This window comes from Vicia villosa, linkage group LG1 (genome assembly GCF_029867415.1).
Source record: "Vicia villosa cultivar HV-30 ecotype Madison, WI linkage group LG1, Vvil1.0, whole genome shotgun sequence".
Taxonomy (NCBI): Eukaryota; Viridiplantae; Streptophyta; class Magnoliopsida; order Fabales; family Fabaceae; genus Vicia; species Vicia villosa.
Window position 1 is genome coordinate 114,751,560 of NC_081180.1, and position 24,920 is coordinate 114,776,479.

At 33.7% G+C, this 24,920-nt stretch overlaps 2 protein-coding genes and 1 long non-coding RNA gene across 6 annotated transcripts; 1 reads left to right on the forward strand and 2 right to left on the reverse strand.

The window, feature by feature from the left end:
• Positions 1-501: 501 nt before the first annotated feature.
• Positions 502-1,284, forward strand: LOC131652155 (uncharacterized). Its single transcript, XM_058921942.1, has 2 exons — positions 502-588; positions 730-1,284. Exons 1-2 carry the CDS (start codon positions 502-504, stop codon positions 1,282-1,284), a joined length of 642 nt encoding a protein of 213 aa, XP_058777925.1.
• A 10,932-nt stretch (positions 1,285-12,216) lies between these two features.
• Positions 12,217-14,412, reverse strand: LOC131652168 (protein FAR1-RELATED SEQUENCE 5-like). The gene is made up of 2 exons (XM_058921958.1): positions 13,563-14,412; positions 12,217-13,214 (listed from the first exon to the last, which is right to left on the reverse strand). Exons 1-2 carry the CDS (start codon positions 14,410-14,412, stop codon positions 12,217-12,219), a joined length of 1,848 nt encoding a protein of 615 aa, XP_058777941.1.
• Positions 14,413-18,287: 3,875 nt separating this feature from the next.
• LOC131614893 (uncharacterized) lies at positions 18,288-20,534 on the reverse strand. 4 transcript variants are annotated; one of them, XR_009287672.1, is made up of 4 exons: positions 20,055-20,534; positions 19,832-19,915; positions 18,924-19,046; positions 18,288-18,675 (listed from the first exon to the last, which is right to left on the reverse strand). It is a non-coding gene; the product is annotated as an uncharacterized LOC131614893 (long non-coding RNA). The 4 variants fall into 4 exon arrangements; XR_009287671.1 differs by having other exon boundaries at positions 18,924-19,058; XR_009287670.1 differs by having other exon boundaries at positions 18,290-18,675; positions 19,832-20,534.
• Between the last annotated feature and the right edge of the window lie 4,386 nt (positions 20,535-24,920).

A 24,920-nucleotide genomic window follows, 5' to 3' on the forward strand; every position in this document is an offset into this window, starting at 1 on the left:
GAAAAGGCTGATGATTTCGAGTCGGCAAAGCAACCTTGGGTGATTTTGGGGAAAGATTAAGACGGGGCTGCTAAGACTAAGGTTGTGAGGTTACAAACTTAAAAAAGGCAATTCGAGTTAATAAAAATGGAAGAGAAGGAAACAATAAATAATTATGTGGCGCGTATTACGCATTTGTTAAATCACATTAAGGCGTGTGAGAAACCATTCTAGAGCAGAATGTTGTGTCAAAAATCTTATGTTCTTTAACGTTAAGATTCGACAATATTGTAGTTGCTATCGAAGGATCTTGCGAGTTTGAGCAAGGATGAGCTTTAAAGTTCACTAGAGGCTCAGGAACAAAGAATGGACGAGAGAGAAAATAATAAGGCAAAGGCGGAGATAGCTTTACAAGCTCGTTTCAATGACAAAAGTAAAGGATCAAAAGGAAAATGAGCTTTGAAAGGGACGCAAAATGTTCAGAATTTTGGTGGAGGTGATTCACAAAATTCGAAGGTTTCGATGGGGAAAAAGGGTGAGATCACCAACTTCAATAGATATAGTGATCTAGGCAACAGGAGAGGCGGAAAACGGAGGAATAAAAGTAAAGTACTGTGCTGAAAATGTAAAAAACTAAGACATTTTTCGAATGAATGTTGTGTAAAATAGAGGCATTCCCAAGGAGATGAAGCTAAGGTTGCTAGGAAAAAGGTAGATGATGAAGATACTCTCTTAGTGATTATTATCTAGGAGTTTTATGGCAGTTTAGAGGTGTTGGACAGTAGCTGTAAGTCTCGGGATAACAGCTGCAATAGTTCGGAAAACAGGGCAGATTTGCATTCAGAACAAAATGTAATGATCTCGGTGCGGGATGGAGTTCAAGGCAGTGATGAATGGTACTTAGATTACAGTTGTTCAACAAATATGACGAGGAGACAGGATTATTTTGTGCAAATCAATCAAGTCATAAAAAGTAGAGTTAAATTCACGGATGATTCTACTCTTGCGGCCGTAGGTGTCGGTGATTTCTTGATCGAGGAGAAGAATGGTGGACATTATATGATCAAGGACGTGTTGTATATTCTGGGTATTAAGTGTAATATTTTGAGTATTGGCCAATTGCTTGAGAAAGGCTACAAAATACGCTTGGAAGACAAGATCGTTGTGGATGCTAGTGGAGTGTTGATACTTAAGGCTCTCATGGCTTTCAATAGGACTTTTAAAGTGGAGTTGAAAGTATTGAAGCATAGGTGCTTAGCTACAGCTCGCGTCGAGAAGAGAGGCTATGGAACTAACGTCATTTGAAATTTCTTGATCTCAAGGAGTTGCAACAAAACGGTATGGTTACTGGGCTGCCACACATTAACATTTCAGCTAAGTTGTGTGAGGAATGTGTGAAGGGAAAGAGACATAAGAGGAGCTTTAGCAAGCATGTGGGTCATAGGACCAAAATTCACCTTAAGGTGGTGTATTTCAATGTTTGTGGGCCGCTACAAGTCGACACATATGGTGCAATAGATTTTTGTCACGTTTATCGATGATTATAGTAGAAAGCTATGGACTTACCTTATCAAGAGGAAGGATAAGGTGTTTGATGTGTTCAACAAGTTTAAGACCATGGTGGAGAGGCAATGCGGTCACAAATTGAAGTATTGTGAAGTATTGAGAGTATAATGCATGATATTGTGCCACCCTATACGCCACAAAAAAATGGTATTGCCGAGAGGAAAAATTGCTCGATTATGAACATGGTTCGAGGCATGTTGAGCGGTAAAAATTTATCGAATGAACTATGGGGAGAAGCAGTTTCTACAGCCACCTACTTATTGAATAGATGATCTACCAAGAACCTTGATAAGCTTACATTGGAAGAGGTATGATCCAGATTCAAACTCAATCTAAGTCATTTGAGAGTGTTTGATTCGGTAGCGTATCCACATGTGTCGGGTCAACTTAAAAAGAAGTTGGAAGACAAGGGACATGAGATTATTTTTGTTGCATATCATTCCATAGGTGGTTACAAGCTGTTTGATGCAAGAAATTGGAGGATTGTGATAAGCCAGGACGTTATTTTTGAAGAAACTAGTGATGTCAGTCCTAGTGTAACCGGTTACCATCAGACAGTGCAATCTGGTGTAACCGGTTACCAGTAGAACATAACTCCAACAACTTTGTTTTTTGATGATCTTGTCATTTCTAAAACTGTCATGCAACCCCGAATGAGGTTCGAAACGAGGAAAATCTTAGAAGATCAACAAGAATCTATTAAAAAGATTCCAAGATAACAAAGTCAAGAATGCGAGAGATTCCAAGATAACAAAGTCAAGAATGCGAGAGATTCTAGTGTAACCCCAAAGTGGATTTGTGCAATGAAAGAGGAGTTGGAATCTATTGAAAAGAATGAAGTTTGGGAGTTAGTAGATCTACCGCTTCGAAAGAATCCAATTGGTGTGGGTTGGGTATATAAAGTGAAGGAAAATTGCAAAGGCGAGATAATCATGTATAATGCTCGATTGGTAGCAAAGGGATTTTTGATAATCATGGATAATCATGTTGGTATTTCTAAAAGAACGATTGGGGGACTTATCAAACGAACGTCAAATCTACATTTTTGAACGGTCCGCTCAATGAAGAGGTTTATGTAGAGCATCCCCCCGGATTTATAGTGAAGAATTAAGAGATGAGGTACTACAAATTGCATACATCATTGTATGGTTTGAAACAAGCTCCAAGAGCTTGGAACAAACGCATTAATATATTTCTTATTAATATTGGTTTCAGGCGGTGTGTGTCTGAACATGGTGTTTATGCGAGATCGGATACAAATGATGGTGTGATCATTCTTTGCTTCTATGTAGATGGTCTTTTTATTATCGGTAGCTGTGAGAAGAGTATCTCAAGGTTCAAGAGTGAACTTATGAATGAGTTCGAGATGACGGACCTTGGGATCATGACATATTTCCTTGGCATAGAGTTCCAAAAGTCAGAAACAGTACTGCTCATGCACCAAAGGATATATGCTTTTGAAATCTTGAAGAGGTATGAAATGGAGCATTGCAATGCAGCCATTATACCATGTGAGGCAAGGTTGCAGCTCTGCAACAGTGATGATGAACCAGATGTTGATCAAACTCGATATAGGAGATTGATTGGATCATTGCGGTATTTGTGCAATACGCGACTAGACTTTGCATTTAGTGTTGGTATTTCTAGTAGGTTCATGGAAAGATCGAATGTGTCTCACTTGGCGGCGGTCAAGAGGATTCTTAGATATGTCAAAGGAACTCTTGATTTTGGAATTCTTTTTTCGGCAACAGATACGGGCCAAAATGTGATTTACTTGGTTTCATCGACTCCAATTGGTGTGGTGATATGGATGACAAAAACTCAACGAACAGATACATCTTTATGTTTGGTAGGACACTAATCTCTTGGTGTTTAAGCAAAGAACGGTGGTAACACTCTCATCTTGTGAAGCCGAGTACATTGTGGTGTCGTTGTATGCATGCCAAGTCATGTGGCTCATGAATATATTGAAGGATTTGGGTAGCAATGAGGGTGAGGCTACTACACTTCTTGTTGATAATGTTTCTGCAATCAACTTTGCGAAGAATCCGATTGCATACGGAAGGAGCAAGCACATAGAGATGCAGTTTCATTATTTAAGAGAGCTAGTGAGTGGAGGAAAGTTAGATTGGGGTATTATCGAAGTAAGGACCAAATGGCAAATTTATTGACCAAGGGGGTAACAAATAAGGTGTTCAAGAGGTTGAAGAAAAGCTTGAGCATGCTGGACTTGGACCAACTGAAATGAGGTGGTGTGTTAAAAAAACATTTTTTTCTGCATTTCAATTGGTGTAAACGGTTACAGGGTATTGTGTAACCGGTTACGAGCCCGATAAATAGAGGCAGTGGCGTTTTGGTTACGTTGTAACCAGTTATGCTATTTGCCGTAAACGGTTATCACTGCAACTGTCAGTTTTTCTGTTTATGTTTTAAGTATTTTTAGTTCCCCAATCATTTTGTAACTTGTTGTATATAAAGGGTTCATTTCTCTCTATTGTTATTAATGCCAATTTTAATGATCACCCCCCCTCTCTCTCTCTCTCAAATTCTCTAAACTTCATCTTCTCCAAATAAACATAATTCTCTATTGATTCACCTAATTAATTGATTGATTATATGTTCTAACAAGAACAACCATTCATATTCGAGATATACAGAACATATAATAAAATACGTTTGAAAGAAAGGGAAGCATAATATATTAGTATAATATATTAGAAGAACAAATATCGTTACAAAAGAAACTTATTTATAAAACATTGTAATAACAAGTCTTCCAACACTTAGTTCTGCATGAAAATTAAATTCCACAGTAATTAATTTAGATCAGAGAAAAATCCACCATCATTTTCACCGCCTATATTTATTCTGCCGCTCGAAAGTCCATCACCAATAATATTAATGACTTTTTGATTTATATCAATATCGTCACATGGCCAACTATCAGTAGCATTATCATCTCCATTTAGTCCATTGATTATTCCACCACCTGTAGGATTACTGTCTTCTCCGGCTTGCATAACTCTTGCACATGTAGCAACCACAACATGAGCCAAAACCAACAAAATAAACCACTTACCCATTACTCTATTTTAATATATATCAAAATAATCAAGAAAGGCTTCTGCTTTTATAAGTTTGAAAATACAATTTGTATTACCAATCGTTAGTTGGTTCAGTGGTAATTGGCGCTGAATTTGGTAGGGAGGACCATAGTTCGATTTGATGCTAGAACTGACCCTCGAACTGGGGTCAAGTTACTGTGCATAGAGAATAATCTATGCACCATGCATAGAATAATCTCTGCCCTTGGATCAACATTTTAATCTAACGGTGAATATTACTCAAATATAAGACATTTGCTAAAGAGTAAACCTAATCTCATTCTCTCGCTCTCTCACGATTTTGGGGCTTTGGAATACCACCACCGCACTCTCTCTCGCCGCCACCACCATCGCACTCTCTCTCTCTCTCTCTCTCTCTCTCTCTCTCTCTCTCTCTCTCTCTCTCTCTCTCTCTCTCTCTCTCTCTCTCTCTCTCTCTCTCTCTCTCTCTCTCTCTCTCTCTCTCTCTCTCTCTCGCCGCCACCACCATCGCACTGTCTCTCTCGCCGCCATCACCATCGCAGAACCTTCACCATCGCCATTGCAAGACCTTCACCACTTCAAAAGTAGGTCAGATTAGGTCAGATTAGGTCACGATTTTGTTTCAATTGTTGAAATTATAAATCTCTGAATGTTTATTCCAAATCAATTATTTGAGTAATATTGAGTAATCTGATTGATTAACTTGTTTAGGTAATGCATGTTGATATGTAACTTGTTGAGTTATTAATAGACTGATTTGAGTAATATGTATGAAATAGAGTAATATGTACTGAGTAATGAGTGGTCTATTATGAGCACTATTTGTAGCAGGAAAGATTGAGTAATATACATGGTTGAGTAAAGAATGTTATGTTTTGATTAATATGTGGTTTGTATTGAATCATAACATTGAGTACTGTGAAATATAAATTGAGTAATCTGCAGTAGGTCATAAGTAATGTATGATAGATTAGAGTAATTTATGATAGCTTATGTGTCATAAAATTGAGTAATGTGACAAAAATTGAATAATCTGTAGTAGGTCTTGAGTAATGCATGATATCTTAGTGTAATTTATAATGACTTAGAGTAGTATGTGTTGGATTTCAGTAATATGTTTATAGATTTGAGTAATATGTTTGAGTAATATGCATGATATCTTAGTGTAATTTATAGATTTGAGTAATATGTTTCTGTGTATGTTTCTGAGTAATATGTGTTGACTTAGTGTTGGATTTCAGATTTGAGTACTGAGTGGTGTTGAAATAATTGTTTGATCTGCACTCTTTATGCAATATATATTTCATATTTCAGATATTAATGCATATTGGTTGATTGACATGTTGTTAGCCTTTTAATTTCTTGATTGAGAAATTATAAACTCAAATTTGCACTTCAGTTGATGTTTGGTGTTGGATACTAAGGTTAAAATCTTAAGGCCAAACAAATAGTTTTAAATATCTAGCGTTTAAGTTCCTAGAAGTAAGGATTTGAATAATCTGTATTAGGATTTGAGTAATATGTTGTTAATATTGAGTATGTTCTGTTCCTTACTTTCTGTCCTTGTTATTGAGTAATATGTTGTATGGACAGATATGAAAACAAGATCTGCAGCAAGAATTGACAACAATGACCATTCAGAAGATTTAGAGACAACAGAAGAGGGAGACTTAAATGATCGTACTGGTGCAGCAGTTAGCATAGAAGAGGAAGAGGATGAAGTTCCTGATATGAGAAATAAGAAAAGCAAAAACACTTCATCAAGGATATTGCATAGAAGTAAGGATTTGAATAATCTGTTTTTGGATTTGAGTAATATGTAATTAATATTGAGTATGTTATGTTCCTTACTTTCTGTTCTTGTTATTGAGTAATATGTTGTATGGACAGATATGAAAACAAGATATGCGACAAGAATTGACAACAATGACCATTCAGAAGATTTAGAGACAACAGAAGAGGAAGACTTAAATGATCGTATTGGTGAAGCAGTTAGCATAGAAGAGAAAGAGGATGAAAATGCTGATATGAGAAATAAGAAAAACAAAAAAAACTTCATCAAGGATATTGCATAGGTGTTTTCCTAAGAAGCTGACAGAATTAGTTTTGTTGTTGAACGAGGGAAAGAAAGATCCTAGTAAGAAAGAAGACTGTATTATGAAAGAGAAGTATATTAAGGAATGTGGATTTGGCGGATTGTTGAAACTGAACATCACCATTATCCCGGGGGTATTTGTAAGCTGGATTTTAAATAACTTTGACAAACATAGGGGAATGATTGTCAATGAAAATGCAAGAATTACTGTTGGAGAAGAAGATGTGAAGAGGGTATATGATTTGCCAAGGGGTAAGAAGATAATTGATTTGGAAAAGGTTGACAAATCAAATAAAGAAAAGTTGAAGAAATTTAAGGAGCAGCTCGGGTACATAGGGGAGACTTATGATAGTATGATCAACATACATACCAATGTTTTGTATGAAAAATTGATGAAGTTTGAAATCACAAAGAACAAAGCTTGGGCAAAAGGTTTTATATTATTGGCTATCGGAACCATTCTTTGCCCTACTACTTCATATTTGGTTAGTTTGAACTATGCTAAAGTGTTGAGCGAAGTAAAGAAAGTTAGTAACTACAACTGGTGTCAACACTTAATTCAACATGCTAACGGAGGGATTAAGAAAGATGCATGTTCTGGGAAAGCAGACTTCCACTTTCTTCTAGTATGTAATCTATTAAAATATTGTTTTCATTGAATGTATCCTCTTTAAATTTTATTTAATAATCAAATTTAATATCTTCATTGTAGGTACATTTTTTAGATATGGTGCAAACAACCAAAAAGAACAAAATAGTTGAAAAACCACCAAGTTGTGGAAATTGGGAGGATGACATTGTGAGCTTGGAGTTGAAGAAAATAAAGGAGAAGGGAGGTTTCAACAAGGTGATCGTTCTTGATAAACAAGATTGTGATATTCCAGAAAGTAGTATGGCAGCAAAAGACATGGATGATGAAGTGATGCATGACAAAATTGCTGAGACTGCAAAACGTAGTAGAGAGAAAGTGATCCAAAGAAAAGGGAAAAAGCGAAAGACACAAAATGTGGATGATGAAATGATGGAGGCTCATTTGGCTCCACAAGACTACGCATTAGAAGAGGTATATCTGAACGAAATACTCTATTCAAATTTAGTAGTGTAATATATTAGCAGTATTGAGTATTGAGTAATGCTTAATATATGGTCATTCATTGTTATTTGAGTATCGAGTATTGTGTAATATATGACCATTCATTGTTATTTTAATATTCAGTATTGAGTGCTATAGTTTGAGTATTGAGTATTGCATAATATATGGCTATTCATTGTTAGAGTAGTATTCAGTATTACAGTTTGAGAGTACATGTTTAATATGTGGCTATACATGCTTAGTTTGAGTAATATGTGGCTATTCATTTGAGTGGTTTTATGTACATTGCAGGCTAAAAAACAAATAAAAATTTGTGATGAAAAGCTGAAGTTTTGGGCAGATTGGAAGACTTATGGGGTCAAACAGGCAGAGGAAGCTGTGTCTTCAATGAGAAAAGGAAAAGAAGTTGGAGACAAGGAGCATCGTTCTAATACGGGAAAAGAAGTTGGAGATAAAGAGGATGATGCACATGAGCCTAGAAATGCAAGTCCTGAATTGGTTGAGAGTGAAGACAAGGATGATGATTCGGATCATGGGCTTGAAGAACAAGCTGCAAATTTAGTTGATAAAGAGGATGATGCAGAACAGCCCGGAAAAGAAGATGATGCAAATCAGCCTGAAAAAGAAAGTCAAGAGAAGCATGGTGATACAGCTGAGATGAATGATTCTGATTGGGGTCAGCCTTCTTTTAGTCTAGGATTCAGTACTCCTATATCATTGGAAGTAGTAATACCAATGGAAGAAAGTAGAAAGTCACCATCTGATGTGGCAACATACACACTTATGGAGAACATACCACAAAATGAACAGTTTCCGCTTCCAAAAAAGATCTCAGCATTGTCACAATACTTTAGATCCCCATATGTAATGCAAATGAAGAAGGCAAAATTGAGTGAGGAAGACACACAATTGGTCAACTATGCCTGGACATTGGCAGAAGCAAATGGAGGAGCTATGTACGTTGATTTTTTAATTCCAGCCATTTAATATTTTTTTAACTTCAATTTTTAAATGAGATTCATTATATTTCATCTCTAATTGATAATGATTTTAACATGAAGGGAGGTATTGTTCCAAGACAAATGCAAGATGTTAGAAAACCTTAACAGGGGATCCTTATTTTGTCTCAAGAAGGATTGTAAGTTAGAGGGGGATGTCATTGGAAACTATTTTAGTTTCTTGAATAAAAAAGAGAGGATGAAAGGAAAGATGAAAAGGTTCATATTCCCGGTTACATATGAAGTAAGTATCACATATTGATTAGTTTTAATTAACTAAAATTTACAATATCTTCATTGTTTAAATTCCCATATTAAATGTATTTTGTTATAATTATTTGCACATAGTTTGAGCATGGCGTCAAGATCACTAGACGCAAAAAGGATCATAGAGAAGCCCATGTAGTGGCTGAGTATGCAGAAGATTTAATAAGACAACTCAAATACATGGATTTTAATGATATAGACATCGAAAATCCTGAATATGTAAGTACATTTTTGCTTAATATTGTGCTAGTATTGAACATGTTGTAAATATATTGTTGCGGCGTTACATCTACATAATAGTATACATAGTTTAAATAGGGCCAAGTTACTGTGCATAGAAAATATGTAGGATAATATTCAATAATGTTTAAGTAATATGTTGATAGTATTGAGTAATCTGTTTTGATTAATTACAAGGTTAGCTATAGCAATCTGTTTTGATTAATATGTTGATAGTATTGAGTAATCTGTACTGAGTAATCTGTACTGAGTAATCTGTATTGAGTAATCTGTTTTGATAGTATTAAGTTCCATGTTGATTATTGTACTCATGATTTCTTTTCATCATTACAGTGGTTTTTCCTAGTTTATTTGAAGAGTCACTATGCTGCATATGTGATTGATTTCAAAGAACAGAGGTTCGGATTTCTAAATAGTTGTGAAAGGTTCACATTTCGAAAAGAAGATGAATGGGACAACTGGGGGAAGTGGAAAGTGAGATATGGGATGGAGTTGATAAATGCTAAGAGAAATGAACCTATAGACTTTAGTGAATGGAGTTGGGAGGATGTGAAATTGCCTTTACAACATGATAGGAAATCATGCGGGCTATTTGTTCTGACATATATTGAGAAATGGGATAGCAAGCAAACTGCAATTTGGGATTTTTTTTTTAAGCATTGGGATATGATGACAAATGAAGAGCAAGATGATTTCATGGAGATTCAAAGAGTAAAAGTGCTGCTAGACATCTTGAAGCGTGAGGACAATGAGCTGCTTCAAAACTTGACAAAGTTAGCTCTGACCTTGGCAGAAGAAGAGGCTGCATGTGCTATGGCGGATGACTTGGAGAAAGAAGCAGAGAAGAACAAAAAAAAGGTGAAGACAAAGAAGTCAGCCCCTAACTTGCATGAAGAAGAGGAAGAATGTTCTATGGCACAAGTCCTTGAGAAAGAAGCTGAAGAGGTCATAGACAAGAACGAGAAAGAAGCCGGGAAGAAGACAAAAAAACATAGGACAAAAAGGAAAAAAACTCTATATTGAATTGTGTAGTAATAATGTTGGTGTTTAGTGAAATATAATTTTGATGTTTAGTAACTATATTGATTAGTATTAACTGTATGTTGATAGCACAATATTGATTAATGTGGCTGGTTAGTTTGACTTATACTTTCAAGTATTTAAGTAATGACATTGCCTATTTTAGTAATCTTATTGCAATATTGAGTAGAGTTTCAAGTATTGAGTATTGATAGTGAGTATTGAGTATTGAGTGTTGAGTGTTGAGTGTTGAGTAATACATGCTTAGTATTGATTGATATGTTGCTATACATGCTTTGTTTCAGCAATTATGTTTTACACAGGTGCATGTAATTTAACTAAGAGAAACTATCAAAGATGGATGCATAATAAAGCATAGTTTTATTGTGTTAAATAAGTTCTTTGAGCTCAATTCATTTTATTACTATTGTGTTAAATATATTCTTTGAGCTCAATTCATTGTATTACTCTACTTCAAAATCAAGATAATTCCATGAACCATATTAATAAAAAATCAAGACAATTACTATATCAAAGGTTCCCAGGTGAACTAAGAGTCAACACAAGACTATCTTACTCATTTTAAAAGTGGTCATTGCGTATTATTTCATCTATATTTGTGTTAAATCGAATTAATAGAATAAAAGAAAATATGTTGCTGATATACTATTACTAATATGGTGTAAAATAAAAGATCTTTGTTATTCTTACGTCAAATTAAACACGAAATACTCTGTACCCAAGATGTTAGAAGGGTGTTTTAAGATCCCAGGTCAACTAAAGTATTGCTGAAAGACTAGGAATTCCATTATAAAATTCAACTTAAAAGGATGGTAGGAAGAATATATGATTAATAAAAAAGCATAGTTGTTGAACTTAAAAGGATGTATAAGTTCCAAAATAGTACAATACACAGTAGGTAGGTAGGGACCAAATCACATAATTTATATATATATATATATATATATATATATATATATATATCAAATTCAACTTCTAAGTTCATAAACCAACTTTAAGTTCTAAAGCCTAGTTAATCACACAACTAGTCTCATTATTCACAACCAATGATATCATTTGGATGACATCCAGAAGAGCAAACAAAACCTAACATGTCACAGGTGGTTTTATAATGTAAAGCAAAATACTCCCTTTATGTAACAAGGTAAATTAGACAAATAACAAAAATATTCAAGAGACGCAACGAGAGTACTACTATGAGTTGTTCTGGAGCAAACAATGTGAGTATGATCTAGTATTTTGTGCAATACAGTCTCACATTTTTCAGGAGAATAACACAGGGCTGGTTTAGTTGTTTTATGCTAACATTGAATCTTGAAAGATCCTTACATTGAATCTTGAAACAATTAAATTGTAGACTGAAATATAAAATTCTGCTTACAGTATGATGAAAATTTCAAATAGTAGACTGAAATGTAATTGTCTAAAATAATGGGAAGAATTTAATGAAAATCAATCAACATTGTTGATTGTTAAAGCTAATTTTGCAGCATCTTCTTCTTTCTTTTGTTTCTTCCGCTGTGCGATGAATCTTTGTCTCTCCCTAGCTAACTCATAATCACTTTTGAGCCGTTTCTTAGCCTTGATTGGATTGGGTCTCTTTTTGAACTCTTTTCCACTAGAATCAACTACAAGAGGTTCAGCAACACTAGTATCTTTGCAAGATGCAGACCTGGAAGATGAAGGTTGACCGGAAACACCTTTAGCAACAATCAACTCTTCCGCTTGCTTCCCACATTCAATTGCAGCATTAAGAAAAAATTGGCACGCATCAGGGTCCATGCAAACACGGGTTATAATCTGAAGCATAACACCAGAAGCTTGTTGATATCTTTGTGCAAAAGTAGTATCTTAAATACCTCCAATACTGATGGGTTTTAAAGCATCAAGGGATGGACGAATTCCTTTAGTCCAATGCTTCAATATGTATTGGTCAGGTATGGACTTCAAGGACTGGTATTGGACAGAACTCCCTAAGAAGTCTAATATCTTGAAAACATGGCGACATAAGAATCCCCGGTTCTCGAACATACGACATGTACAAGTAAAAATCTTGTTCCCAATATCTACAGTAGCAACCCTCTCATCAAGTCGCAAAGGATCTTGATCATTAGGAAGAAGGTTTTCTGGAACTTCTTCGACCGACATATAAACATTCGCAGCGGCATCATTATCAAAATCCATCTCATCGACATCACGAACAAGTTGAATTGTGAACACTTTGAAAACTCTATTAGAAATTGAACTTCTTGATGTGTCCTCCTCATAATAATATTTGAAAGAAAGATCATATTGCTTGTGAATGAATGCAAACGATGCTGGAGTATACTTGGCGACAACAGACCTCATGAGTTGGCTGTTGGGATAATTGTTTCTTGGCCTAGTATTGGCAGCCTTGAAATCACAATCAGCATGATTATCTCGCATTTTCTCAACCATAACATTGAAATGGATAAAGAATTGCACAAGTGAGTGGTCTGGCTGAAGAAAGTGGCGAAGAAAGGCATTGAACGACTCGCTTAACTGTGTGGTCTTCAAACCGGCAGTGAAGTGTGATTTCACCCAAGCAGAAGACCATTGAGTACGATTATGATGAATCTGGACAAGCCAAGTAAATTCAGAAGTGGCTTTACCACCAAAACAATTTTGAAGCATCTTATTCCAATTGAAGTCAAACTCTGCCTCATCATCAACATTCGAAACCAAGTGATGTAGTTCGTCAAGAAATGCACCATTGCAACGAGAGCCTAAGTTGGACTTTGCATTCTCCCCCATGTGCCAAGAACACAACCCATGGAAGACATCGGGAAAGATGTTTGGAACTGACTTCATCAAAGCAGAAGCTTGGTCTGTAAAAATTGCACTTCAGGAAAGTGGTAAACAACCAATCAAAACTTGCTGAAGTCTCATCGTAGAGCAGGGCACAACCAAATAATACACTCTTACGGTGGTTGACAAATCCAAGGAACGGAGATGGTATGTATGACAAAAACATATAACAAAAAAGTTAAAACAATTGATGTTATCAATATAAAAGCAGTGTCATACCTAAAACAAAGGATGTTATCAATATATCTTTATACTAATATATAATGATGTAATAATAAATATGGTAGAGAGAATATATCAATGCACTGATAATTACAAAATAAAATGGAACCTTGATATAATAGTAGTGAAATGAATAGAACACATACCTAATGGGCGATACTCCGTATTTGTTCGATAAGTTGTGTCGAAACTGATGAGATCACCAAATAATTCATAGTCTTGCTGCATGATTGCATCTGACCAGAAAATACTAGCTATGTTCTCTTCAGAATCTACTTGGATATCATAATAAAATGATGGGTTCCTCAAAGCTTCGTTTCTAAGATATTCTTGGATAATAGTTGCATCACCAATGACCATTTCCTTTTGTCGAACAGTGGTGAGAAAGTTCTTTAAATCTTGGAAGCAATACCCAAGGTTCTTTGAACCACCAGGTATTTGACGCATAACTTGAAAGGAGGATCTTACAGACATGCCTGATTTTGAATTTACTATAGCAAGTTGTTTTTTAGGCTCACTAATCTCTCGAGCCGATCTCAAGTAATGCGAATGCTCGGGTTTATGGAGAGGGTGGTTATGAGTAACATTCCATTTGTATATGTGATAACCTTTAACATTGGAATCATACTTCAACGAAATACTAGCTGGGCAACCAATCCTTTCCTTGGGAAGTTCTTTCTCTTTGTGATATTCAATGAGAACAGGAGTATCCGAGTTTGTCTTGTTCTTAGGATCCGCCCGACTTCCGTGCTTGAAACCATGCTTGTTACAAACATAACGGATATATTGAACAATGTCCGTTTTTTTGTTACGAGAATCAAAGAAGGAGTGCAAATTTCTTCTCACGCTAAATCCCTTTTCATGAGCGTATTTAGCATAGAAATCCTTGATTGATGAAAGGTCGTGGAAGACAAAATGTTGCCACGATTCTTTATTTTCATCGGAGATTGAACCAACATCTTGAGTGACATTTGTGGAAGACGAAATCTCATCCATTAGCAACACAACCTACAAAATACAAATTACCACTTTAATAATAGGAAAGATAGATATGCATATTCAATATTATACAGTCAAGGTTATTCTATCAAAATATATTGCACATTACTCATGGAATCCTAACATTACTCAACCATATTACACATTACTCGATGAATTCTCGCATTAGGTAATCACATATTGCAAGAAAGAAATCAGAAATTGAAGTGGGAATTCTAAAATTCAATTTAATATTATACAGTAGGCAAGGTTATTCTATCAAAATATATTGCACATTACTCATGGAAGTATGCAAGGTTATTCTATCAAAATATACATTACTCATGAAATCGTAACACTACTCAACCATAGTACACACATTACTCAATGAATTCTTGAATTAGGTTTAACAATCAGTTCTATAGAAATTCAGAAATTGAAGTGTGAATCATCTAAAATTCAATTTAACAAGTGTAAAATCCAATACCTATGATTTTGTGGATGAAAGTGAGCTGTGAGGAATCACCGGAATGAGTTATTGATGGCGGCGAAGAAAGGTGACGGTGATGAGGTGTTGGGAAGGAAGCATGGCAACAGTGGTGATGTGTTGGGAAGGAAGGATGAAGACGGTGGTGATCGGCGGAGATTGGCGGTGGCGACGGTGGTGAGTTGAGAAGAAAAAGATGTCGAGTCGTTGAATTGAGAAGGAAAAAAATCAGCAAAACGTTTTTTTTTTTCTGTTTTTAGTAAATATATATATATATATATATATATATATATATATATATATATATATATATATATATATATATATATATATATATATATATATATATATGGTGATTTCTAGCCATTAGATGGAAATATTGATCCAAGGGCTTAGGTTAACTTATGCACCATGCATAAGTAAATGTTTATGCGTATTAGCGGCTGCCCTCGAACTGAACTAAATCGATGGTGATAAACCAAAAAAAATACAGTTTGTATTTGATTTAAAAGGAAATCAACTTCTAATATTATTGTTACTAATGTACCGTGTAGGAAAGGTTAAATGGTTTTAATTTATTTTAAATTAAAACGTTGATTTTATGTGTCTTAGATTCTGCATGGTCCTTAAAACATTTATTAAATATTTTACTTTCAATATTAAAGTTATTATTCTTTGTTAAAATATTATTATTAATTAAAGAAATCTTATTAATTGAATTTATTAGAATGAGCTTTCATAGATAACAATTACTTTTTACTAGTTTGTTGAGATCGTAAAATAAATTGGTTTTAATTAATGTCTTAAATAAAAAACCTAATTTTATTTGTTTGCTAATTAATTTAGTATATTATTTGTTTTAAAAAAATCAATTTTTCTTTTGTAAATATTTTTTCTTTCGTACTTCATTCTTTCCTTAATATTTTAGAATGATTGATATATTTTTTAGGTTTTTGAAAAACTGATTTTTAGCTGTAGTGAAATCAATAAAGGGGAAGAGAGTTGCACTTTTGATCCATACACTACTACGAAAAACACATTTTACAAATGTTAATCAAAGGATATCATTACAAGTTGATCAACTGTTGCAAGGTAGGGTGTACTTATAAGTATGTTATTTTCCACCACGGAGGTGTGATTGTTTGATAAACTAGTTAGCGCGGTATCTATCATAACGATTATAGTAAACAAATGTTATGCAATATATAATTGGCGCACTACCTATCATAACGGTTAATGTAAATAACCTTAGTGAAATACTTTATTTTTCTTAATTTAATTTTATTTTTTAATATATTACAAACCTGTATTTTTTGTATTTGTATTTTATGGATATATTACAAACCTAAATATTTTTTACGTAAGTAAAAAATATTATTTACAAATATATATATATATATATATATATATATATATATATATATATATATATATATATATATATATATATATATATATATATATATATGTATACACACACCATTGTCATATATTACAAACATCCAATTAAACCATTAGTATATGCTCACAAACTGTTTGCAGCGGATGCGTAGTTGTGCGCACGATGGAAGGATCGACGAAGATGTTTCACCTTCCGATCCGAGTTCCTCTACTTTTCCATTTTTGTTTCATATTTTAGATCTAGCCTTGTTTGCTTTGGTTTTGTTTATTGTTTTTGAGTGAACAGGTTTAGGTGGTGAATAAGGTGTCAAATTGTTTGTTTATGGTTGGGTAATTGTTTAGTATGATACTGGTTGATGTTACAAGTTGTCTTTTGTTAGTGAAATGATGTAGTGGACTTGTTGTTTATGTAATGATTTAGGTGAATGGTGTGAGTTTGAAAATGGTTGTTTGAGAATTTTATGATAGAGGTGAAATTGGTGTAGGTTTATTAGAAGTGATGAAGATTAAAGTGTTATGGTTTTCAGAAGGTGGTGAGAAAAGGTTTAAAGGTTTATGGTTAGAAGTTTACAGGTTGTGATTATGTTAGGATATGGTTGTATGATTGAAGAAGAATATGTGATGTAGGTTTTATGGAGAGTTTAGGGTTAATGGTGTTTTGGTTGATGTTGGTTTTCTGCTGCATTGCATAAGTACGGGTGCGTACCAAGTACCCGATACGGGTACTGATACGGAGTATGACATTTTTAGAAAAATTAAAGTACAGGTACGTTAGTATAATTTTTTAAAAAGAATTATATTATCTATAACAATTTATAAAGGCAAAACATAATTTTGGTGTAGCCTATTTTTCTTCCAATTATACCTTTTCAGTTTTTCTAAACTTCAACTTCTCTTTAACAATTGTTATATGATAGTTTTTATTTCTTTTTCATTTTATTTTTTTATTTTATAAATAATTAAATAAAAAAATCAACACATGAAAAATACTGTTTAAATTTTTATCCGCTTGCACACCGAAGAAAGCGAATAGACGGGCACGTGAGTGCCCGTTACGCTAGTGTAAATAACTACAAAACATTAAAATTAAAAAACTATTTGCTTAAAAAAGTTAATATCTGCGCAACAACGTAAATAAATCATACTTAAAAAGTATCAATAAATCATGAAATCATGATTGAGTATTAATATTTTCCTCTCCAATATTATTAAACATAGCAGTTTATAGCTCTGGTTCATCGAAAGAAAGACTAATAACTTCAATAGTATCAGCTCCATCAAATAGATTTCATTCATCTTTGAGAGAAGCAGATTTGTATGAACAAAAACTAAATCCTCAACACTCTTGAGTGAATAAATTCATATATGCTCCAATTTCTTTCAGTAGAAGATGAAAAACTTGGATGTGAAAGAAGTTTTAAAGCAATTACACCAAAAACAGTTTTTAATAGCGCTTTTTTGAGTATTTAATAGCGCTTTTAAGCGCTATTAAAGCCGCCGCTATTATAGATAAGCACCCTATGATAGCGTTTAAAAGTGCTATTAATAGTGGATGCTTTAATAACGCTTCTTATAAAAGCGCTATCATAACTCAATTCAAGCCACATCATATACCATATCTATAATAGCACTTTTCAAAAAGGCGCTATTAAAAGTCTATTTAAAAACAATATATATATGATGAGAAACCCAAATAAAATGCAGTGATGAGACCTAAGGTACTTGTTCAAGTTGCTTCAACCCATGCATGCCATATATAAAAAGAATGCTATTAAGTTATAGTAGCAACACACATCAAATAAGCAAAATAAATTTCATATAAGCCACGTGAATAAATATAGTGTGAAAGTAAATATAATACAGAACCAATGGAAAGTAACTGTCACTAATTTGCAGCATCACATAAAAAACTTAAATTATTTTTATATGGGGAAACGTTTTACATTTATATCTCCAAAGATAGTTTTTAAATAAGATAGAACACTTTAAATTATCTAGAGAATCATTACTAATATGAACTCTCACACAAGCCATTATCATAATAATATGTTGGTTGGCATTAAAATCACTATGGTTGCTGACATTTAAAACTATTATCTTCACAACAAGAATCAATTTTCACTAACAGAATTACTAATACGAAACTAATAAGTGACCTCCAACAGTATTGGGATAAGGATTACTCTAATCTCAAAATTCTACACCGACGCTACATCATGTTAGCATATGATAATGGTTGCCTGCAATGACTTAAAACTCATCCATGACTCATTTCTTCACAATCTTCCATCCCCTATCGGCTAACTCAGCCAAAACAAAGACTCAAAATGCATCCTTGAAGTGGAATGAAAATTGGTTACAGAAGAGAATATACCTTAAATACCCACTTCAACCTGCATATACACAGATGATAAGAAAACATGTTAAAATTCAATATATACTTCAAGAACATATTTCACAAATTAGGATAGTTCCTTACACATCATTTGATTAAGCATCAATAACACTGAACTAGCAATCAGTAGCAATATTAATAATTAACTGAATTATATCTAACGTCAAGCTATAGGAAAAGACACATCTAACACAATAAAAAACACAATGACAAACAACATACTTTTCAACACATGCTAAAGCTTACTTTCATTTGCTTCTGTAGGCTTTTCTTGATCATTTAAAAGAGAAACCTTCTCTAGTTCAGATGCAGGATTTTCTTTTTCATATTCATTTTCATGAGTTTCTTCTCTTTCATCTTGCTTCAAAACTGTAACATAAACTGAGATTAAGCTAACAGAGTTAAGTTCTGCTTCTATCCTCTGTCAAACAATAATTCAAATACAATTTAAAATAATAATAATAATAATAATAATAATAATAATAATAATAATAATAATTCAGATGCAATAAAAATTAATTCAAATTAATATACATACTTCACTGATTTCAATATAATTCAAAGGGAAAAATAAACAAATTTTGAAAAGGTTTAAAAGAAGTCTACAAACATCTGATGAAAATTACTGAGGAAAACTCAAGAACCACGAGACAGTATCAAAAGATTGAAGCCAAAAAGAAAAGTTGGACAACTCACCCAAAAGAGATTGAAGATAGACCAACAAAGAATGGACACAACCGGCAGAGATTGACAACAAAAAGGAACAGATATTTGGAGTCAATTAGTGGAAATATATCAATGGCATTTAGGCTTTCACTTTGGCTTCAATCATGGGTCAATTGACTAGCTCCATACTTATATTGTCACACTAATATTTGGTTTTAACTTCTAACACTTAGATTGTAAATGGGCACTGTTAGCTTCCTTATCATTAACTAGTTTGAGAATCTAAGTACTTATATTGAAACAAAACGTAGATTCACTATTAAAATAAAATGTTTTATAGATGATTATACAAATTGTAAGAATAATTTTATCTCATAAATATATGCTATCAATTACATCAAAATGATTAAACTCAAAACATCATTAGTTCACATGCATCATTTAAAAGGAAGAGGAACACGCATTTGTTGACAAAAATTATAACTTACATTTGTTTAGAGGCTGTGATGCACCATGTTTTCTATAATCTTTATTTTCTACTTGGTTTCTTCACAGACAGATGAAACCTCCTTCTCCTCGCACATGTTCAAAGAAAGATATGAAACAAAACCATCAACAAACCAAAACAAAGTGTAATAAGTATAGAGAGAATAAGAATGTTAAATAACTCTAAATACTGAACCTTAACACTTTCAATATTAAGAAATTAACCTCAAACCGAAGTAGCTCAAAGAGGTAGAGGCAAATCTTGCATGAGGATTTGTGACAGGGTTTCATTGACAGATAGATGTTAGCGAGTGATATGGCATGTCATACAAAACTCAACCAAAGTGCAAACCCTTGAAGGATAATTGTTACGGAGCACACGACAACAAGACGAAGTACGAAGGATAAGAATGAGACCGAAACGAACAAATTCGTGTCAAGATTTCTGGAAACAAATCAATCGATTTTTTAGTTCAATCAATTTTCTGGATTTTTGAATTCTGGGTTAATCAATTTGAATTTTAGGGTTTCTGAGTTCTTCAGTGGAGTTTGTGTTCAATAGAGAGATTAATGAAATTGAGTTCTACGGAAAGAATAATCAACGAGGAAAGATGGCAAGGTGAGCTCGACGATGATTTAGAGGAAGGAAGGTATGCTCGATGGTAGTGAGACTTGGTGAGCGTGAAGGCTCTGTGTTCTTTTTCTTTTTTGATAAAAGATCTGAGTTTATTTGTTTTTATAAATGGTCCATAAGTTCAAATGAATTTTGGGCATAATATTTTTAAGGGTTAATGAACTTTTTCGTCCCTTTAAATATTTCAAATTTCGTTTTTAATCCCTCCAAAATTTTCCTTCAAGAAATCGTCTCTTCAAAATTTTTCTTCCGAACTATTGGTCCCTAACGTCAAATTTCGTAGCTAATTGGTGGCTAAAGTCGTAGCTAATCTCTAGCAAATTTGATGTTGGGGACCAATAGTTTAGACAAAAAATTTTGAAAGGACGATTTCTTAAAGGAAAATTTTGGAGGGACTAAAAACGAAATCTGCAATATTTAGAGGGACCAAAAAGTTCATTAACCCTATTTTTAATTTGAAGAAATTCTACAATAGCGCTTTTAAAAAATTGCTAACAAAGGACACCTTTTATAATATCGTTTAATTGAAAAGTGCTAATAAACTTTATTTTTTATTTTCGTTATCATACTAGAATAGCGTTTTAACTAAAATCGCTATTATTTGGGATCATTTATAATAGCGCCCGAAGAAAAGTGCTATTATAAATCACTTTGTTCAAATTTTAATAGCATTTTATTAAAAAGCACTATTATATTTGTGCTATTGTATCTTAAATTTGTAGTAGGTTTTGGTTTTTCTTTCACTTTTTTTAGTTATAAATAGAATATATAATTTAATTTATATCCATTAAAAAAAGCTTGTATTGTATCATTTGAAAAAATTTAAAAAGTTGGATACGTGATACTAAATGTGTACCTGTTATTGTACCAGCTTAAAAATAAAATTAAAAAAATTGGTACGGCTTCGATACGTACCAGGTACGTACCGTACGCGTATCGGTACCTGGTACCGGTACTTTATCTAAAATAGAGTACCCGTGCTTCACAGGTTTTGTAAAGGTGGATGCTTGCTTACACGTGAGTGAAAGGGAAGAGAGATTCTTGACTCCCTTTTTGGTAAAAACTAAAAAACAAAGGTTTTTTTTTGTGTTTATTTTTCGTGGTAATTACTGGTTACAAAAATGGGTAAAAATTGCAAGTGTGATAGAAATTGGGTGAGAATGTGCAAGGGTTTTCTAAGAAGATTTCTTAACCCACCCCATAGGTATGAGGCGCACCACCGAATTGACAAAGCTGCTTTCGTGCTTCCGTAGATGCATCTCCGAAAGCACTCTTTTTTTTTTTTGTTTAACGTTATTTTGTTCCATAGATGCACTTACGGAAGACTTCCGTAGATGCTTCTACGGAATCAGCCTAGACCCAGGAAACCAGAACAACAACATTTTTAACCATTAAAGACCCATGCATTGATTCATTGATTAATCGGCATTACAACAAAATTTCAAACAAAAAAATTAAGAAAACTAAGAGATATAAGATATTACAACAGTTAAAACAATGTCATCTGATTCATGCATCATTAGACCGGAATCAATGTCGCCTTCAAATTCATCCCACCAACGTTGCTTTTCTCTGGTTTTAAAATTGGTCCCTTGCTTGAACTCTTTTGAGATTTTTGCGATTCCGGAGCAGGTGACTCGGGAAAGCGTTTGTCGACGTGCTCACAATATGAAGGAGACCGTGTTGTCGAGTTGTCATTTGGCGCAGACTTCACTTTCTTCAGAGCACCCTTTATGCAAACCACTAATAACAGATAATCTCTATTTCTTGCTAGCCAACATGTAACAACGGATTTTAAACAGACACTTGCATTTTCTAGTTCCCGTGTTGTCTCTTTTAAAATTCTTTAGAGGAGGATGGTATTTCGCGCTTCTTTCGCACAATATTGTTACAAACGGGTTTCTTCTTGGCGTACCATTATCCGATCTTCCTATCACCACACCAAAACCAAGGTTAGTTGCATTCCTACGAATTCATGTTAGCATGCTTTCACGATCATCAAAGTCTTGCTTGCTACTAAAGTCACCTCCGACATCTACCACATTTGCGACTACCCCATCAATACTCGTACAAATATCGACTAAAGTAGCTAATTCTCTTGAAATATTATTGGGGTGCACTATACCTATTTTGCCAAAATCCCACAGAATTACAAAATGCTGGAATAAACTACATAAATTATTCCATAGATGCACCTACAGAAGTGTTCTTCCTCAACATGTTCCGTAGATGGATCTAATATTATTGTTACTAATGTACCGTGTAAGGAAAGATTAAATGGTTTTAATTTATTTTAAATTAAAACATTGATTTTATGTGTCTTAGATTGTGCATGGTCCTTAAAACATTTATTAAATATTTTACTTTCAATATTAAAGTTATTATTCTTTGTTAAAATATTATTATTAATTAAGGAAATCTTATTAAATGAATTTATTAGAATGAGATTTCTTGCTTATAAAAAAAAAAAAAAAAGAAGAAGAAGAATGAGATTTCATAGATAACAATTATTTGTTACTAGTTTGTCGAGAACGTAAAATAAATTGGTTTTAATTAATGTCTTAAATAAAAAACTTAGTTTTATTTGTTTGTTAATTAATTTAGTATTTTATTTGTTTTAAAAAAATCATTTTTTTTTGTAATTATTTTTTCCCTCGTAATTCATTCTTCTTTAATATTTTAGAATGATTGATATATTTTTTAGGTTTTTAAAAAACTGATTTTTAGTTATAGTGAAATCAATAAAGGGGAAGAGAGTTGCACTTTTGATCCATACACTACTACGAAAAACACATTTTACACATGTTAATAAAAGGATATCATTACAAGTTGATCAACTGTTGCAAGGTAGGGTGTACTTATAAGTACGTTGTTTTTCTTCGGTGCCGGAGAGGTGTAAAAGCTTTATGTGGATCCTCAAGCATGATAGGCTTCTTACTAATTACAGCAAGAGCAAGAAAGGTCTTGGGAGTGCGGTTTGCATGCTTTGTGGGAATGTCTGTGAAACCACTTTACATGCTCTGCGAGATTGTCCAATCAATTTAAGAATCTGGAAAACTTTGGTTCCTAGTGATATCGGGTTGGAGTTTTTCGCTAGTGATTTAGATTACTGGCTCAAGCTTAATCTTAATTACCATGGTGGGGTTACTACTATATGGAGGGACACTTGGATCATAACGTGCCATGCGATTTGGTCGTGGCGTAATATGGAAATTCATCAGGAGGGGTATGTGAGGCCGCCAGATCCTATTAATCATATCCTGGAGCGTAACGAAAATTATAAGCATGCTTTGTTTTTGCATAAGACAGTGAACTCCGTTGACAATAAGAAAAAGATGGAAGGATGGAAGCCTCCTACTAAGAACATGATTAAACTAAATTCAGACGGTGCCGGTAAAATCAATAATTCTGCGGGATGTGGAGGGGTGCTTAGAGACCATTGTGGTGTGTGGAAAGGAGGTTTTTCTAAGTTTATAGGAAGCTGCAGTTCGCATCTTGCGGAGTTTTGGGGTGTTTTCGAAGGGCTGCGGTTAACTACTAAGCTTGGCTTTGCGAGAGTAGAAATAAATGTGGACTCCATGGTTGTTGTCCAAGCTATTGAAAATGGTAAAGTGGGGTTTGTGGATTGTGTTGCGATCCTTCGTCAAATTCTGGAGATTATGGAAACTTTTGAAGTGGTTATTATCTCGCATATTTATCGGAATGCTAATACGGTTGCTGACTGTTTGGCGAATTATAGTTTTTCTCATAGGAATTTTATTTGTTATCAAGATGTTCCTCATTTCTTGGAACCATTTCTAGATGCTGACACCATAGGGAGTGTTTCCCCTAATGGTGGCTTAGGTTAGTTGTTTGTTTTTCTTTGGGCTTTGGCCCTCCCCTCAATCAAAAAAAAAAAAAAAGTACGTTGTTTTCTACCACGAAAGTGTGATTGTTTGATAAATTAGTTAGCGCGCTATCTATCATAACGATGTTAGTAAACAAATGTTATGCAATATATAGTTGGCACACTACCTATCATAACAGTTAATGTAAATAACCATAGTGAAATACTTTATTTTTCTTAATTTAATTTAATTTTTTAATATATTACAAACCTATATTTTTTGTATTTGTATTTTATGGATATATTACAAACCTAAATATTTTTTACATAAGTAAAAAATATTATTTACAAAAATATATATGTATACACCATTGTCAAATATTACAAACATCCAATTAAACCATTAGTATATGCTCACAACTGTTTGCAGCAGATGCGCAATTGTGCGAGCGATGGAGGGATCGACGAAGATGCTTCACCTTCCGATCCGAGTTCCTCCATTTTTCCATTTTTGTTTCACATTTTAGATTCAGCCTTGTTTGCTTAAGTTTTGTTTATTGTTTTTGTGTAAACACGTTTAGATGGTGAATAAGGTGTCAAATTGCTGGTTTATGGTTGGGTAATTGTTTGG

Bases quoted from the DNA above. Each gene is read 5' to 3' on its own strand.
- LOC131652155 (XM_058921942.1), top strand. From the start codon at position 502: ATGGGGAAAAAGGGTGAGATCACCAACTTCAATAGATATAGTGATCTA. The intron at 589-729 runs GTACTGTGCTGA...ATTATTATCTAG, and splicing joins AACGGAGGAATAAAAGTAAA to GAGTTTTATGGCAGTTTAGA.
- LOC131652168 (XM_058921958.1), bottom strand. From the start codon at position 14,412: ATGGATGAGATTTCGTCTTCCACAAATGTCACTCAAGATGTTGGTTCA. The intron at 13,215-13,562 runs GTATGTGTTCTA...CAATTTTTACAG, and splicing joins TACGGAGTATCGCCCATTAG to ACCAAGCTTCTGCTTTGATG.